This window comes from Phocoena sinus, chromosome 9 (genome assembly GCF_008692025.1).
Source record: "Phocoena sinus isolate mPhoSin1 chromosome 9, mPhoSin1.pri, whole genome shotgun sequence".
Classification (NCBI taxonomy): Eukaryota; Metazoa; Chordata; class Mammalia; order Artiodactyla; family Phocoenidae; genus Phocoena; species Phocoena sinus.
Genome location: NC_045771.1, coordinates 56,107,821 through 56,123,112, shown reverse-complemented (window position 1 = coordinate 56,123,112; position 15,292 = coordinate 56,107,821). Strand labels below are relative to the sequence as shown.

At 34.1% G+C, this 15,292-nt stretch overlaps 1 protein-coding gene across 11 annotated transcripts in view; it reads right to left on the bottom strand.

The window, feature by feature from the left end:
• AKAP9 (A-kinase anchoring protein 9) overlaps window positions 1-15,292 on the bottom strand; it is a 150,630-nt gene that overhangs the window by 107,284 nt on the left and 28,054 nt on the right. For 10 of the 11 annotated variants that reach the window (XM_032642522.1, XM_032642524.1, XM_032642525.1 and 7 more), the window contains exons 3-7: window positions 13,078-13,122; window positions 6,924-6,977; window positions 6,386-6,556; window positions 5,256-5,411; window positions 4,417-4,614 (exon numbers count right to left, since the gene is read on the bottom strand). In XM_032642522.1, coding sequence (XP_032498413.1) covers window positions 4,417-4,614; window positions 5,256-5,411; window positions 6,386-6,556; window positions 6,924-6,977; window positions 13,078-13,122 — 624 coding nt within the window. The remainder of the gene's footprint in view (window positions 1-4,416; window positions 4,615-5,255; window positions 5,412-6,385; window positions 6,557-6,923; window positions 6,978-13,077; window positions 13,123-15,292) is intronic. The other variant, XM_032642526.1, reaches the window with a different exon arrangement.

The following is a 15,292-nucleotide window of genomic DNA, read 5'->3' as shown; positions in this document are numbered from 1 at the left end:
TAGTGTTTTAGTGTCCTGAAGGTTTGGTGGGCAAGTGTTATGAAAAGAGTAAAACAACAAACACAGGTTCCTGTAAGTCAGCCTTAACTTCACTCCTGGGGCTAAATGAATTAAAAGTTCAGGGATATCCCATGCTTAAGTGGTTGAATCGCAAGTGATATGCAAGACAATTATACCATTTATGGCATATCAATTTGATTCTAGATTTTTGGTGTGAATAGAAATTTGAAAGCAGAACAGATTTTTCCCCCCACTTCTGATTTGGGACTCTATTTTGGAACTGTGGATAAATCAAAACCCAGAACATATGCCGAGGTATGTCCCTAATCATTCGCAGAAGTGTTAGAGCATAAGAGAGTCGAGTAGAAGCCCTGGAGACAAAGTTTTGTCTCTGTTACTTAGTTGCCTGAGTAGTTAAGGGCTGTAGTCCCAAGGACCAAAAAAAAAGTAAAATCCACAGAACAGAACAGAATATATGTAAAGTAATTAAAATCACCTTCAGGAGACAAAAGTCCAAGGCCAAGAGGACTTAAAGGCACCTCAAATGAATGTATTAACATACCTAAAAAAAAGAATGACAGGGCCTAGGAAAAAAGAAAGCCTCAGAGAGAAATATTGGCAGTCCCCATTTAAGTACAGTTCAGAAAAGAGAATCAAGGTACCATGAGACTTTGAGAATTCTAATCCCTCTGGGAAAACCATACCAAATGTAGAAAGCAAGGTAGGGGTCTATTGTAAACAGAATTAAGAATTTCAGTGCAAAGGCATGACCATTCCTACTGTGAGACGGATATATGAGGTTATCATAGCCTAATGCCACTGAACATTTGATTCTCTAACATCCCTTGATCTCATGCTCACTTGAGCAAAATCCTATCAGTTTTCGTCTTGGTATCACATATCCCATCAATGTCACCATATGTTACTAGCAAGTACTAAGCCTTCAGACTTTAATTTCTGGACTAAAATATGACATCTAAATCAGTTTAATCTCTTTAAATCTTGGTGTTTTCACCTGTAAAATAAAGATGATATTATTTTCTCTATCTCACAGAATATGTTTGAATCTAAAATAAATATATTAAGGTATTAATTCTCACTGTGCGACATACACACATAATATATTTATATACTAGAAAAAAATCTGTAAGGCATTTGGAGTCTCTAAGAAAGTAAAATCAGTTCACGGCAGTCAACTTCAGTTAAACTGTTAAGTAATTAGTCTTGAAAATGTTAATGTTGTTATAAAATCTTTAATATTTATTTATATATCCTTGTTTTTCATGGGGGGAACCCTCATAAAATAAAAAGTATCAATTCAAAACTGTCCAACACTTGATATTACCGCAAACAACAATTCTTCATTCAATTATTAAATAGTACAAATTCATGGTTCACTTTTCTTACTACCATTTATTCCACAGTACATGGTTTTAAACCACTTATATGGTGTTGCAAAAAAAAGATAGCTCTGTGGTTAAGGATACAATCCCTCTATTTTTTGGAAACAGACCTGAGAGAGTAAGGAATAATATAGTTCCTGCCTGTGATGACTGTACCATGGGAAGTTCAGAGGATTAGGACAGTAAGAATGAACCTGGAACAGTTAATGCAGTTGCCTCAGAAACCAAGACAGTTCCAACTATCATCCTAATGCCCTAGTCCTTCAGTTGCTTTAATGGAACTACTACCCAGGGATTCATTCAAAGAGAAAAAAAGGAAAAAATATGTATGTAATGAAAAAGGGACCGATAACAAAAGTATTCTTGCTAACATTCAAATAAACAAAGGTTATTCCCCCTACGAAAATGAATTACTTGAATTTTAAATAATCTCAAATTATACTGCCTACTGAATACAATATAATAAATATGATAAAACCCGACTGCCCAGGCTCTTCTAACCTAGGCCTAGACTGACTTTCTACTCTTACCTCCTGGAAAGACTCATTTCCAAAGACTATTGTTTTCTTATTAAACTACTTTTTGATGTCTATATATACTTCTAACATGTTTCAGCCTGGGTCTTTATGCATACTCCACCCTCCCTAAAATGTCCTCCCCATCTCATCAGTTCAGATTCATAATTTATTCACTTATTTACCAAATTAGTATTGAGTAGCTGCTATGTGCCATATATTATACCAATTAGGGAGAAAACAAAGTACAATTAAAAGGGGATTGTTCCAATATTACAGACTTACCTCAAATACCACCTTCCAGCTAAAGCCTACCCTGAATCACTTCCCTTATGAAGCCAGACTTACTAAGAATTTTCAAAACACTTTTTAACCATACTTAGCCTTGTTTTGTGGTGTCTTGCATACATGCTTACTAAACCATGAGTTCCAGTGAAGAAAAAAAGCACATTTAAACATCATTATCTCTTCCAAGAGCATGATGCAAAACAAGTGTTCTGTAAACATCTACAAAATGATTTTTAAATTACCTTGGTTGTAAAGCATGTCCATTTCATAATTTCAATATCTTAATATTGTACATTTCCTATTTTCCTTAGAGACAGTCTCTGGAATCATATTACCTAGATTTGAAATCTGGCTCTACCAATTTATTACCTGTATATCTGGGCAATTTACTTCATCTTGCTTTGCTCTGATGTCCTCATCTGTAAAATGGGGGTGACAATGGTATCTCTACCTCATAAGGTTGGTGTAATGATTCAATGAGTTAGTATGTGTATGATGCTTTGAATATTGCCTGGTAGCAAGTAAACAAAAATAAATGCTACCTAATACTTTCATTATTATCCAAACAATAGTCTTGTTTTGACAATTTCTCAACATCTTGCAGAAGAACCTCCTAAGTTTATAGAAAATACTGTATTGTATGTATAGTCTGCACTCATTATTCAAAGATTTCATATCTGTGAATTTGCTTACTTGCTTAAATTTATATATAACCCTGAGATCAATACTCACAGTCATTTGCAAAAGTGCACAGAGTGGTAAAAAATTTGAGTTGCTGGGACTTTCCTGGTGGTGCAGTGGTTAAGAATCCGTCTGCCAACACAGGGGACACAGCTTCAAGCCCTGGTCTGGAAGATCCCACGTGCTGCAGAACAACTAAGCCCGTGCGCCGTAACTACTGAGCCTGCGAGCCACAACAACTGAGCCCATGTGCCTAGAGCCCATGCTCCACATCAAGAGAAGCCACCGCAATGAGAAGCCCACACACCACAACAAAGAGTAGCCCCTGCTCGCCACAACTAGAGAAAGCCCATGCGCAGCAACGAAGACCCAAAGCAGCCAAAAATAAATAATTAAAAAAATTGAGTTTCATGGCACGCATGATTCCAACTGGCATCAAGCAAGGTGAGCACACTGCTTTTTTGTTTAAGCTCTCATATGGAGAGGACAAGGATGGAGACCAAGAGAATGGAGATGGTAGCGGGTAGCAGAGCATACTGCAAGAAATTCTGGCTCTGGGTCAGTCCAATAGGGTTGGAATCCTGATTCTGGCAACTACTTGGGGGGAAGGCACCCTTAGGCAAGTCAGTTAACACTTCTAACCCTCATTTCTCTTTTGAAAATTAAACAAAATATAATCTACCAGGATGTTTTCTTAGGATTTAATATTATAATCTATATGATATGCACAACACTGTAAATCAAATATACTTCAATAAAATTAAAAAATAAAATATAGTGGAAAGAGCAAAATAAAATCTATATGATATGTATGTGTGTGTGCATGTATGTATGTGTATATATATCCCCTGGGAGCACTGAATAAGTGTTCCAGGCAACTTTATAACACATAACTATCATGAATAAAGAGAATCTGTATTTTTTTCTAATTGAAATCCATGAAACTTCATTTTGCCACGAAAATATTTTCAGAATTTCATAACCATGGCTAAAATGAGTAGAAACATCTCTAGATGTAAAAGAAAAAAACGATAGAAGTTCTGGTTATAAATGTAGATTCTCTGGAGAACTCAATTTAACATACGCCGATCACTTTCAAAGAACTCAGTAATGAGTATTATCCTTCCCCCCCCCAATATTTATTTATTTATTTAGGCTGCGCCAAGTCTTAGTTGCGGCACTTGAGATCTTCGTTGCGGCATGTTTAGCTGCGGCATGTTTAGCTGCGGCATGTGGGCTCTCAGTTGCGGCATGCACGTGGGACCTAGATCAAACATGGGCCGCCTGCATTGGGAGCGTGGATTCTTACCCACTGGACCACCAGGAAGTCCCAATGAGTATAATCTTAAAACCTATTACTGGAAGACTCCCAACTGCTTTTGAAATAAATTATCTTACATGCTTAAAGAACTTTTCTTAATTATGAAACTTTCTGATTCATGTGTGTAACAAAAAGATAAACACTAGGATAAAAAACTTTAAAATTAATTGTAAAGCTGATGCACATTGGCTGACTTCCTTAAACATACCATTTCATATGCTCTAATTTTCTCTTGCAAGAAACTAATTTGCATTTTGAAGTCTTCTTTCTTTTTGTGATAATCTTCTAACAGATGGTCTTGTTCTTCCAGCTGTTGCTGATGAGTGAGGATCTGTTGTTTGGCTTGTAGTAAATCTGCAGCTGTGCTACTATGAGTGCTGTTTCTCAGAGTTTCACTAGCCTGTAACTTGAAAATAGAAAGAAACCCCAAAGTATTAAATTCTTAAGTGAGTACACTACGGAAGAGACATTCTTTGGGGGGTGTTACTCAGCTCATAATTGCTCTCTGGGAACTGTACTGGATTCACAGGCTTGAGACCCCAGCAAACATGCTGCCATAGCTGATCAGATGAGTATGATTACATTACCTAAGCTGACAAATTCCTCCCTTATCTAAAATTATTTTCTGTTACTTGCCAACAGAAACCTTAATTAATACAATCAGATTCCTACGGCTCTAATTAAAGGTAAGTGGAATATATTCAGTCTAGTGACCGTTTCAGAACCTAACTAAAATGAAATCATACCAGGGTTGACAAAGGTTGGATGTTAACTACAGGTTAATTTCTGCAAAAATCCACCTTATCAGACTTAGGAGATTTTAAAATACAGATGAGGAAGAAGTACAAAGAAAATAATAGCACAAAACCACTCAAGAAGTATGAATTAAATTCCTGGTTAACATAACAAGTATTTACTAGTTTTTTCAAAATAATACATAATAAGCAAATGGCTTTTAAATATTTATTTGTTCTGGAAAATATAAGAAAAGTTTTTTTAATTCATTCCTAAAAATTTAATAAATTTTGTTCTATTAGTAATACTTACATGCTGGAATTGAATCTGTAATTTTTGACTCTGTTCTGTCAACTCTAAAAATTCTCTCATTGTCTCATCCTTTTCTCTTCTCGCTTGTTGTAAATTAGCAGTGAGTTGGGTTATGATGCCATCTCTCTGTTTAATGGCAGCTTCAAATTCTTGCAACTAAAAAACATCAGTGAAAATTAAATGTGCTATATTTAATTTTTTTAACAAAATTAAATATTAGTACAGCTAACTTCTTCAAAAATATGATATTCAAAATGCATTGGCAGGGGCTTCCCTGGTGGTGCAGTGGTTGAGAGTCCGCCTGCCAATACAGGAGGACACTGGTTCGTGCCCCGGGCCGGGAGGATCCCACGTGCCACGGAGCGGCTGGGCCCGTGAGCCATGGCCGCTGGCCCGCGTACCACAAAAAAAAAAAAAAAAAAAAAAAAAAAAAAAAAAATGCATTGGCAGAATTATCACAATCTGTAAGCATATTTGAAAGCTATTATCTTGCGGGAATTAGTTTTACTTCCAAATCAACTTTTAAAAAACCATCTGAACTAGGGAACAAAATACATTAGATTTGACTTATCCATATATCTACTTCCAGAAGGACAAGTGTCTTTATATTTAGGGATGCTCCAATGTTTGTAGGCATTACCATCATAGGCATGTTTAAGCCTTACTTGTTTCTAAAGAAGATGAAACTGAAATATATTCTGTCATCCTTATCAATGTCTTATTTCACCTTGTTTTCATAACCGACTGCCACAAACAACAGATGTTATTTTAACCACAAGAAGTTACTTACAAAGACTGGCTGACATTTTTAATGAGTTTAAGTCAATATATTGACTGATGTGGTATGCAACATAATTTTCTCTCAGGCTGCTTACAAAAACATCTATCCCTACTGAAGTGATGTCAGTCTAGCTATCTCATAAAGTTAAAAAAAAGATCTCATTATATTAGCCTTGTTAATGGACTAGTTTTAAGCGATGTTGTTTATGATGTGTATAAGGACAAATATTATGAGGTGACTTGAAGTTACCATTTTAAAAAACCCATCTTTAAAGAATGTACCTATACTATCATTCAAATTTCCTATTTTTGTTTTGTAACAAACCAAAAGCCACATAAGGTAAACACACCTGCTTCAGTCCTTCAGTCCCACAGGTGGCCCTCATTTCTTCTAGTTCTCTGTTTAGCTCTTCAATCTCATGTTGTTTCCCAGCCAATTCATTTTCCATCATCTCTAGGTGGGTCTGATTGTACTGTGCTCCATGTTCAGAATAAGAATCGTCAACAACAAATTCTTCTTCCTAAACCAATCCAGATTTTTAATAATTCAGTACTAGCAACATTCCCTCAGGAAAAGGGACTCAAAATCTGAATCCTACAGCAAAGTCTAATTTTAAACATCACTCATCACGTGGGAGTTTACTGGCATGACAACCTACTTTGTTGCTAATGTGATATATATACCTCAAGAGCAAAAACAAGATATCTGCAAATTCAGTTACAATTGAGTTTTATACCAAAAGGTGGATAATTTTGTTTTGTTACACATTAAAAGCATTTAGAAATCACACAATGAAAGAAGTACATACAGGGAAAAGCTTTGTTAGTAACCAAATGGTTTTAAATAGAATAAAACATTAGTATAATGAGTAGTTTTAAATACTGTACCCTTAATAAATTTGTAGGCTTTCCTGTTCTCGTCACAAAACTGCAACCATTTACCTGTATAAAAACAATTTCCTGAAATATTATGGTTTTAGAATTTTATTTAAAGCTAACAATTATATTTGTGCTAACTGTACTCATGCTTTTCTTATGCCTAAGGAAAATGCCTCATTGGCAAAAACAGATATAGTGATTAAATTTAAACATCTTAGAGACATTATGACCATTTCAAATGCCAAAGAATTCCTCATACATTTGAGTGCTTACAATGCAAAAGACACTGTGCTATATACATTTTCATTTAAGTGAATTAAGGTTCTAAGTACAGTTTCTCTTTTGTCTTCAGAAGAATAACTATAAACATCTAGTTACAAGATCCTCCTCTACAAAACACTTCCTTAAAATCATTTAAATAATTGTTTTTTGATTAAGCCCTATTCATTTTAAAGTAAAACTGTTTACTGATGTAAATCTATTGAAGGTTGGCAAGCAGGTGAAGAAGTAGGAGGAGATGTCAAGAGCTGAGGAAAACTCCTCCAAGAACTTTCCCCTGAGTGTACTATGATAGCCATGCCAACTCTGACAGATGTGGAGATTTTCCAGAATACAGATGTCTCTATCACAGACATTTTGTGGTAGGACGCAGGAGGTTGGCAGAATATGTCTCTGGGGTTGACCTGGTGGGAGATTAATTTCAGATCAATTAATCTACTCAATAATACCTTCCTTCCCCCTAACAGCAAACAAGTGAATTTCATTCCTGTTTATGTTTAATTTCTCACAATTCTGTTAACAGAATCCAAGATAATGAAGTTTTTACTGTTGAAATACACAGAATAGAATAACTTAGAATTAGGATTAGGTTGATATGGATCGCACCACTTTAAAAAGTGAAGATCCTAATTAAGAGTTCTTTCCAGAGTCTGATTCCTTTTTTTTCCCCAAGGATAATTTCAAAAACCAAAGCTTAAAGTTAAAAAAAAATTTCACCTTTATGGCAACACATTATTAGAATTTGTGAAAACTATTAAAACACAGCAATACTAACTCTATTAAGATTATTAATAAAGTCACTTGCAATAACTTTCAAATTAAATTCTAAATTTCAATTAGCTTTTTTTTTTTTTTCCAATTAGCTTTTCTTGATTTTGAAATGAAGCACTTTGATAAACATCTACTAAACTTCTCCTTTAGGGTAACAGTATAATGAAATGGATTTTATGAATATTTTCAAATATCATATTAAGCAAAGGATATTCCTTTAAGTAGTGATGATATCACTTACATAAATTAGTTATCTATTTATAATAATTGAATCTAACACATTAAATAGCCAACATTCAGCTTAACTTTTCTCTAAGTTGAGCACATTTCACACTTGAGCAAGTCATATGTATTGGCTTCTTAAAATACTACATGACTGTTTTCAAAACTTAATTGTTATTATAATAAATACTAAAATCTTGTTAATATTAACAGTTCTTTAAATTTTAATATCATGTAAATAGGTAGTAAGAGATTATACACCAGAACTAAACTATATTTCAAAGTTAGAAAAGAAACACTCAACAGATTAGGATCATTAATAGTTAGCAATAAATGATTATATTTTTTAATCTAGATAATTACTTCACTGATACCTAACAGGTAGAGCATTTATCTCATCTTCTTACACTAGCGTTTTAACACAATACTTGATAAATCATAATATGAAGGCACATTAATAGCTTGAAACATGAAGATTAGATGAACAGACTCCTCCAACTGAAGAAACCTTAACTTTACTTAATATCATTCTTTACTGTGGCATTTTTCAAAGTCATTTAGCCTTTAGGCTATACTAATATAGTCTTTTTGAATTCATAATTTTCTCAATCTGTGTAGACAACTTGAAGATTTGGGAAAGTACAAATAAGGTACATTCTAAATTTTAAAATGTTCTGTAGAGTAAGTATCATCTCCTAAAAATACTGCTATTCAGAAAGAATCAGAGGAAAGATGACTCTTATTTTAAAAATCATAAAATGTTCTTCACACAAAAACTTTTCCTTTCAGTGGACATCAGTTCAAAATCACAGAAGAACAACTCACTATTTATGATTAACACCATATCCTTATTATACTTAATTTGGCAGTATGTACAAAAATATTAATAATGGATGTTTTAATAAAAAATAAGAAGAATCTAATAGTTCATAAAAATTATAGGAGTTCAGTGTGCCTAGGTGACTCCTGGAATTAGAGCCAAGAAACTAATGAAGTTAAGATCATTCATTCAAAGTCAAAGTTAAGTATCAAGCACCATGTTGTACACCTTCAATATATAAGCTGAGACAGGGAGGGAGAAAATGAAAATAAGGTGAAGTTAAAAAGAAGAAAGAAAGAAACCCAAGTCGAAGTTGAAAAGCTAAGTTTACGTTACTTAATGGATGGCTATAGGCTATGTCTCCAACTCCAGCCAGTCACTTCATAAATGTCGTTGAGTCCTGTAAGTGACTTGGTTAAGAAGTTCTGAATAATCAGTTGAAGTCCATAAAAAGACTGTATGCCCTATTATCATTTCATCTTTCTATACATAGCAAAGCATATTTATTTACTTGTCTTATCTCTGTATGTTGCCTGTAGCATTTCCAACTTTCCCCAAATAACCCTGCTCTAATGGTATTGATAAAAATATTTTATGTAAATATGGTATTTTAGATATGAAATGTCCCTTCACCAAGAACTGAAAAGATTATGTATAATTTAAATTAACTCGTAAGAAGGGTATTTTTTATTTAGTCTGATTTCTCTAGTATACATAATTGGATATATTTTTATACAGAACAGATTTTCGGGAGATCACAGGATAAAATTATCTGACTAATCCTTTCTAGACCTGAATCCATTTTTTAATCCAAGGGGTATACTAGCCACAGAAGTCAAGAACATTAAGCACATACCGTTATCTATCAAAATAAAATTTCTAAACTAATTGCTAATTAAACATAGAATCAGAATCTGAAATCCTTCTGAGAATAAACTGTTGAAAGAATTCTCATCACTCATTTGTTTCATATAAACTTAGTGTGAAGAAAAGCATACATCTAGTGAAGCACAGTAAAAAAAAACCACAAGCTTTGCTGATTGTTTTTTATATATCAAACATCATACTAAAATTACCAAATAACCCTCAAAACTACCCTGTGATATAGATATTATTTCCCCTATTTTACAGGTAAGGAAACTGTATTTCAGAGTTTAAGTGATGTGTCCAAATTCATCCTGCTCAGAGGTGAATAAGCTGAAATTTGAAAATAGGACTTTCTGGCTCCAAAGCCCCTTCTCTTTTACATCACCTTATTTCCCTATGTACCAGAAAAATGACAGTGATATTTAGACAAAATACAAGATAATTATGTGTCTTATGATTAAAACCATGTAATTTTGAAATTTTAAGAATATTCAATTGCAAACCAGAGCAGCCAAGACTGTTATACTTCATAAATCTGTTATTTGTAGTGAAGTTATATGTGTTGCCTAGAAAGGAATTTCATTTTAGGGGTCCCTGAAGAGTTCTAATATGAAGAGTATTACAGTGTGAGATTTACTTCTTGTTTATTTTTTTATTTTTATTGAAATATAGTTGACTTAGCATGTTGTGTATTCTTTGGTTTATAAATTTGACCTACTGAAGATTTTTCTGCCTCCTAAGAATGTGAATATGGCTTAGAAGTCCTCTGAAATTCTAGTTCAGTCAAACCAGTCCAATGTCATTAAATCAAGTAGCTAAAGACCCAAAACTAGTCCAGAGTATCATGGATTGAAGCAGTACCCATTTTAGCAATCTTCATGAGACATCAAATATTTCACAGACTATCAATTTTATACTATTTTCTATACACATAGTAAAATATGTAAATTTCTCAAAGTATAATCCATTATGAATCTAGGCCCCAAATGGATAATATTAGAAGGATTATGATTCAAATCTGGTCAAATCTGTCAAAGATTATTTCATAACTATCTTTCAACGTAACCTTCAAAATCACTAATTTTTTCAACTTATAAATCAGCTAATCAATTGAATTTTTGTGACCAGTGTTAGAAAGTATCAGAGGACTGGTCACATAGTAAAGTATCTTTTCCTGAAAGTTTGGTTTAAAAAAATATGTATGTATGAATATGTATATATTACTCATGTGCACAATTATTCATGTATACAACTATACACATATATGTAATACATATGTAAATATATAAAATTACATACACATATATATGTAAAATATATTTCTTATTGTTAAATCATGGACAACATGCTTTGTTTTTTAATTCGTATTACTTTTTTTTTTTTTTTTTTTTTTTTTTTTTTTTTTGCGGTACGCGGGCCTCCCACTGCCGCGGCCTCTTCCGTTGTGGAGCACAGGCTCCGGACGCGCAGGCTCAGCAGCCCTGGCTCACGGGCCCAGTCGCTCCGTGGCATGCGGGATCCTCCCGGACCGGGGCACGAACCCGCGTCCCCTGCATCGGCAGGCGGACTCTCAACCACTGCGCCACCAGGGAAGCCCCGTATTACTTTTTAAAAAAATAAATTTATTTGTTTATTTATTTTTGGCTGCATTGGGTCTTCACTGCTGCGCACAGGCTTCCTCTAGTTGCAGCACGTGGGCTTCTCATTGCGGTGGCTTCTCTTTGTGGCACAGTATGGTCTCTAGGCACGTGGGCTTCAGTAGTTGTGGCACGCAGGCTCAGTAGTTGTGGCTCGCGGGCTCTAGAGCACAGGCTCAGTAGTTGTGGCGCATGGGGTTAGTTGCTCCATTACACGTGGGATCTTCCCAGACATGGGCTTGAACCCGTGTGCATTGTCAGGACAGCTTCTTAACCACTGAACCACCAGGGAAGACCTGGACCACATGCTTTAACTTTTATCTGTAGGACTTATATTTAAAATTATTTGTACCTCATTTTGAAGCACATCATATTTACTAGGTATCACAATAAAAATTTAAAATATAAATTTTAACCAAATTTCACAGGCATGTATTAGATGGTCTGATCTGTAGCCACTTGGATTATTTAAAAAATTCACTTTGGTATAAAGAAAAAAAATGCATTTGTGGAGTCCTGGGCTGCCCAAAAGTCACCAGTAGTTCAAGTGCCAAACCATCTTAAACTTCAATTAAAAAAGACAAGCTCTAAGAATTAAGGTATTATGGAAGAGAAAAGCAATGTTTTCATACCTAAGCCCCAAATTTAAAGTCACAAGTGCAGATTCTCTGAATTGCAAGCTGTAATTTTAAACTGAGATACTTCCCATAAAGGCAAATTTATGTAGCCTAAACTGGGAACTAATTTATTTATTTAACGTTGGTTAATTATTTCCCTGACCAGATCACTAATAAGTATATTCCCAGCTTTTAAACACATTAAACTTTTGAAGTGTAAAAGTTTTCACTCCCATTAGCAATCCAAAACAGTAATAAGTTCATTTAAGTACATGAAGCTTTTTTTCTTTCCTAATAGACACCTACAATAAATCAAAACTTATAGAATACACTGAATTGTTGAACCATTCAAAGTAAAGTTTTCCATGTCCTCAAATACTGGACCAAAAAAAATGACAATCATATCTAAAAGAATAAGAAAAAGATAAAATGACATACACTTATTAACACAAAAAGAAGGTATTCCCTAAAGTGTCCAATGCCCACGTTAGCTTTTATCACCTAAATTAAAAATCACTACTGCAACATTAATTTCAATAAATGAATTTATGTAATTAACTAGAATTCAAGCAGTTGTAAAAAGCATTACACAAAATAAAATACCCTATAATATGAAATGTTTACTGTGTTAAATATGGATACCTTATATCATGTATCCTAGAAACCCAATTTCAAACACTTTCCTGGAAACTAAAACAAGGCCTCAATCTAATTAAGGACCAACTTATTCAAACAGATTTAAGACTTCAGTTAATAATCTGAAAAAAAGATATGTCAGAAAAATATAAACTTCAGGTTTTCTAGGTCATTTACATTACATCGTACTGTGCTATATTCTTATTATTTTTATAAAAACATAAAGCATGTGAGTTGCAAGTAATAAAGTACTAATAATCAACAGTAATTTCAAAAATATATGAAATGCCAATCACAGTGTTACTTATCCTTACCTCTGAACTATAATCATCTGCTGTGGTTGAAATTTCACTTTCCGGCTGAAACAGAAAGTAAAAACTGATTATACTAAAGCCCTTCTACTGCGTCCCCTCTCCAAATATTGTACTTTATTAGCCCATTATTATTGGTAACTTATGATAGAAAACTCAAAAAATATTACTAAAAAACAGGCAAAAAATTATTAAAATTCTTTTAAAATTCCACTCTGATTATAAATCACAATGGCTAAATAACACATCTAAAATTTATCACTAGGCAGTTTTCTAAATATAAAAGTATCAAGAAGTACTTTCACACAGGGTCTTTTATACACTACAAATCATTTGTAAGACAAAAGCACCAAAAAAGATATCATCCCTCTAATTCTTACACCTCTTTTAAATAAAATAAAATCTTAAACTGTTACTCCAAAAAGTTCAATTTCTTTAAAATGAAGAATCATCAAATTTTGGTGCTAGAAAAGTAGCAACAACTTGAAGAAAATTACCAACCTCTCTTGTTATTAACACTGTTGCAGCTTACAAAAAACTTTCAAAGACATTCTTGCTTCATCCTTACATCCCTGGGATTTGGGTATGAAGTGAGTGGCTTTTCTAAGCTTCCCTCAGCTTAGAAGTACTAGGAAGAGTCAAAGAGGAAACCTAAATTTTCACTGCTTTCACTGTTCACATGCTCTCATCAAATCTAAGAATCTAATTTTACAAGTGAGAAAAGAGACCCAGATATTTCATTTTTTCACTCAACAAATATGAACCATATATGAACCCAATATAGAAGCAACTACATAAAACAAATACTAATGGACATAAAGGGAGAAACTGATGGAAATATAATAATAATAGGAGACTTTAACACCCCTCTGACATCAATGGACAGATCTTCCAGACAGAAAATCAATAAAGCAACAGAGATCGTAAATGACACAATAGAACAGTTAGACTTAATTGATATTTTCAGGACATGACATCCCCCCAAAACAGACTACATTCTTTTCAAGCACACATGGAATATTCTCTGGGATAGACCACATACTAGGACACATGACAAGCCTAAACAAATTTAAAAGAATAGAAATTATTTCAAGCATCTTTTTTGATCACAACAGCATGAAAGTGGAAATCAACTGCAGAGAGAAAAATGAGAAAAAATGATTACAGGGAAACTAAACAATATGCTACTAAAAAACTAATGGCTCAACAATGAAATTTTAAAAAAACCTTGAGACAAATGACAATGAAAACACAACCATACAAAAGCTATGAAATGCAGCAAAAGCAGTCCTAAGAGGGAAGTTCATAGTGACACAGGACTTGCTCAAAAAACAAGAAATTTCTCAAATCAACAACCTAACCTACCACCTAAAAGAATTAGAAGAAGAAAAAGCAAAACCTAAAGTCAGCAGAAGGAAGGAAATAATAAAGATCAGAGAGGAAATAAATAAAACAGAAATTTAAAAAACAATAGAGGACTTCCCTGGTGGTGCAGTGGTTGAGAGTCCACCTGCTGATGCAGGGGATACGGGTTCGTGCCCTGGTCCAGGAAGATCCCACACGCTGCGGAGCGGCTGGGCCCGTGGGCCATGGCCGCTGAGCCTGCACGTGTGGAGCCTGTGCTCCGCAATGGGAGAGGCTACAACAGTGAGAGGCCTGCATACACTCCCCCAAATAAAATAAAATAAAACAAAATAAAACATAGAAATAATCACCAAATAAAAATCACCAAATCAAATAAAAACCAAGAGCTGGTGTTTTGAAAGGAAAAAAATCGACAAACCTCTGGCAGGGATCACCAAGAAGAAAAGAGGACCAAAATAAAATAAGAAATGAAAGAGGAGAAATAACAACCAATACCACAGAAATACAAAAATCCATAAGAGAATACTACGAACAATTATGTGCCAACAAGTTGGACAACCTAGAAGAAATGGACCAGTTTCTAGAAACATACAGCCCACCAAAACTGAATCAAGAAGAAATAGAGAATTTGAACAGACTGATCACTAGAAGTGAAACAGAATCTGTAATTTTAAAAAACTTCCTTCAAACAAAAGTCCAGAGCTGGATGGCTTCACTGAGAGATTACTAAACATACAAAGAAGAACTTATATCAATCCTGCTCAAATTCTTCCAAAAGATCAAAGGGGAGGGAAAACTCCCAAAGTCATTGTATGAAGCCACTATCACCTTGATACCCAAACCAGACAAAGAT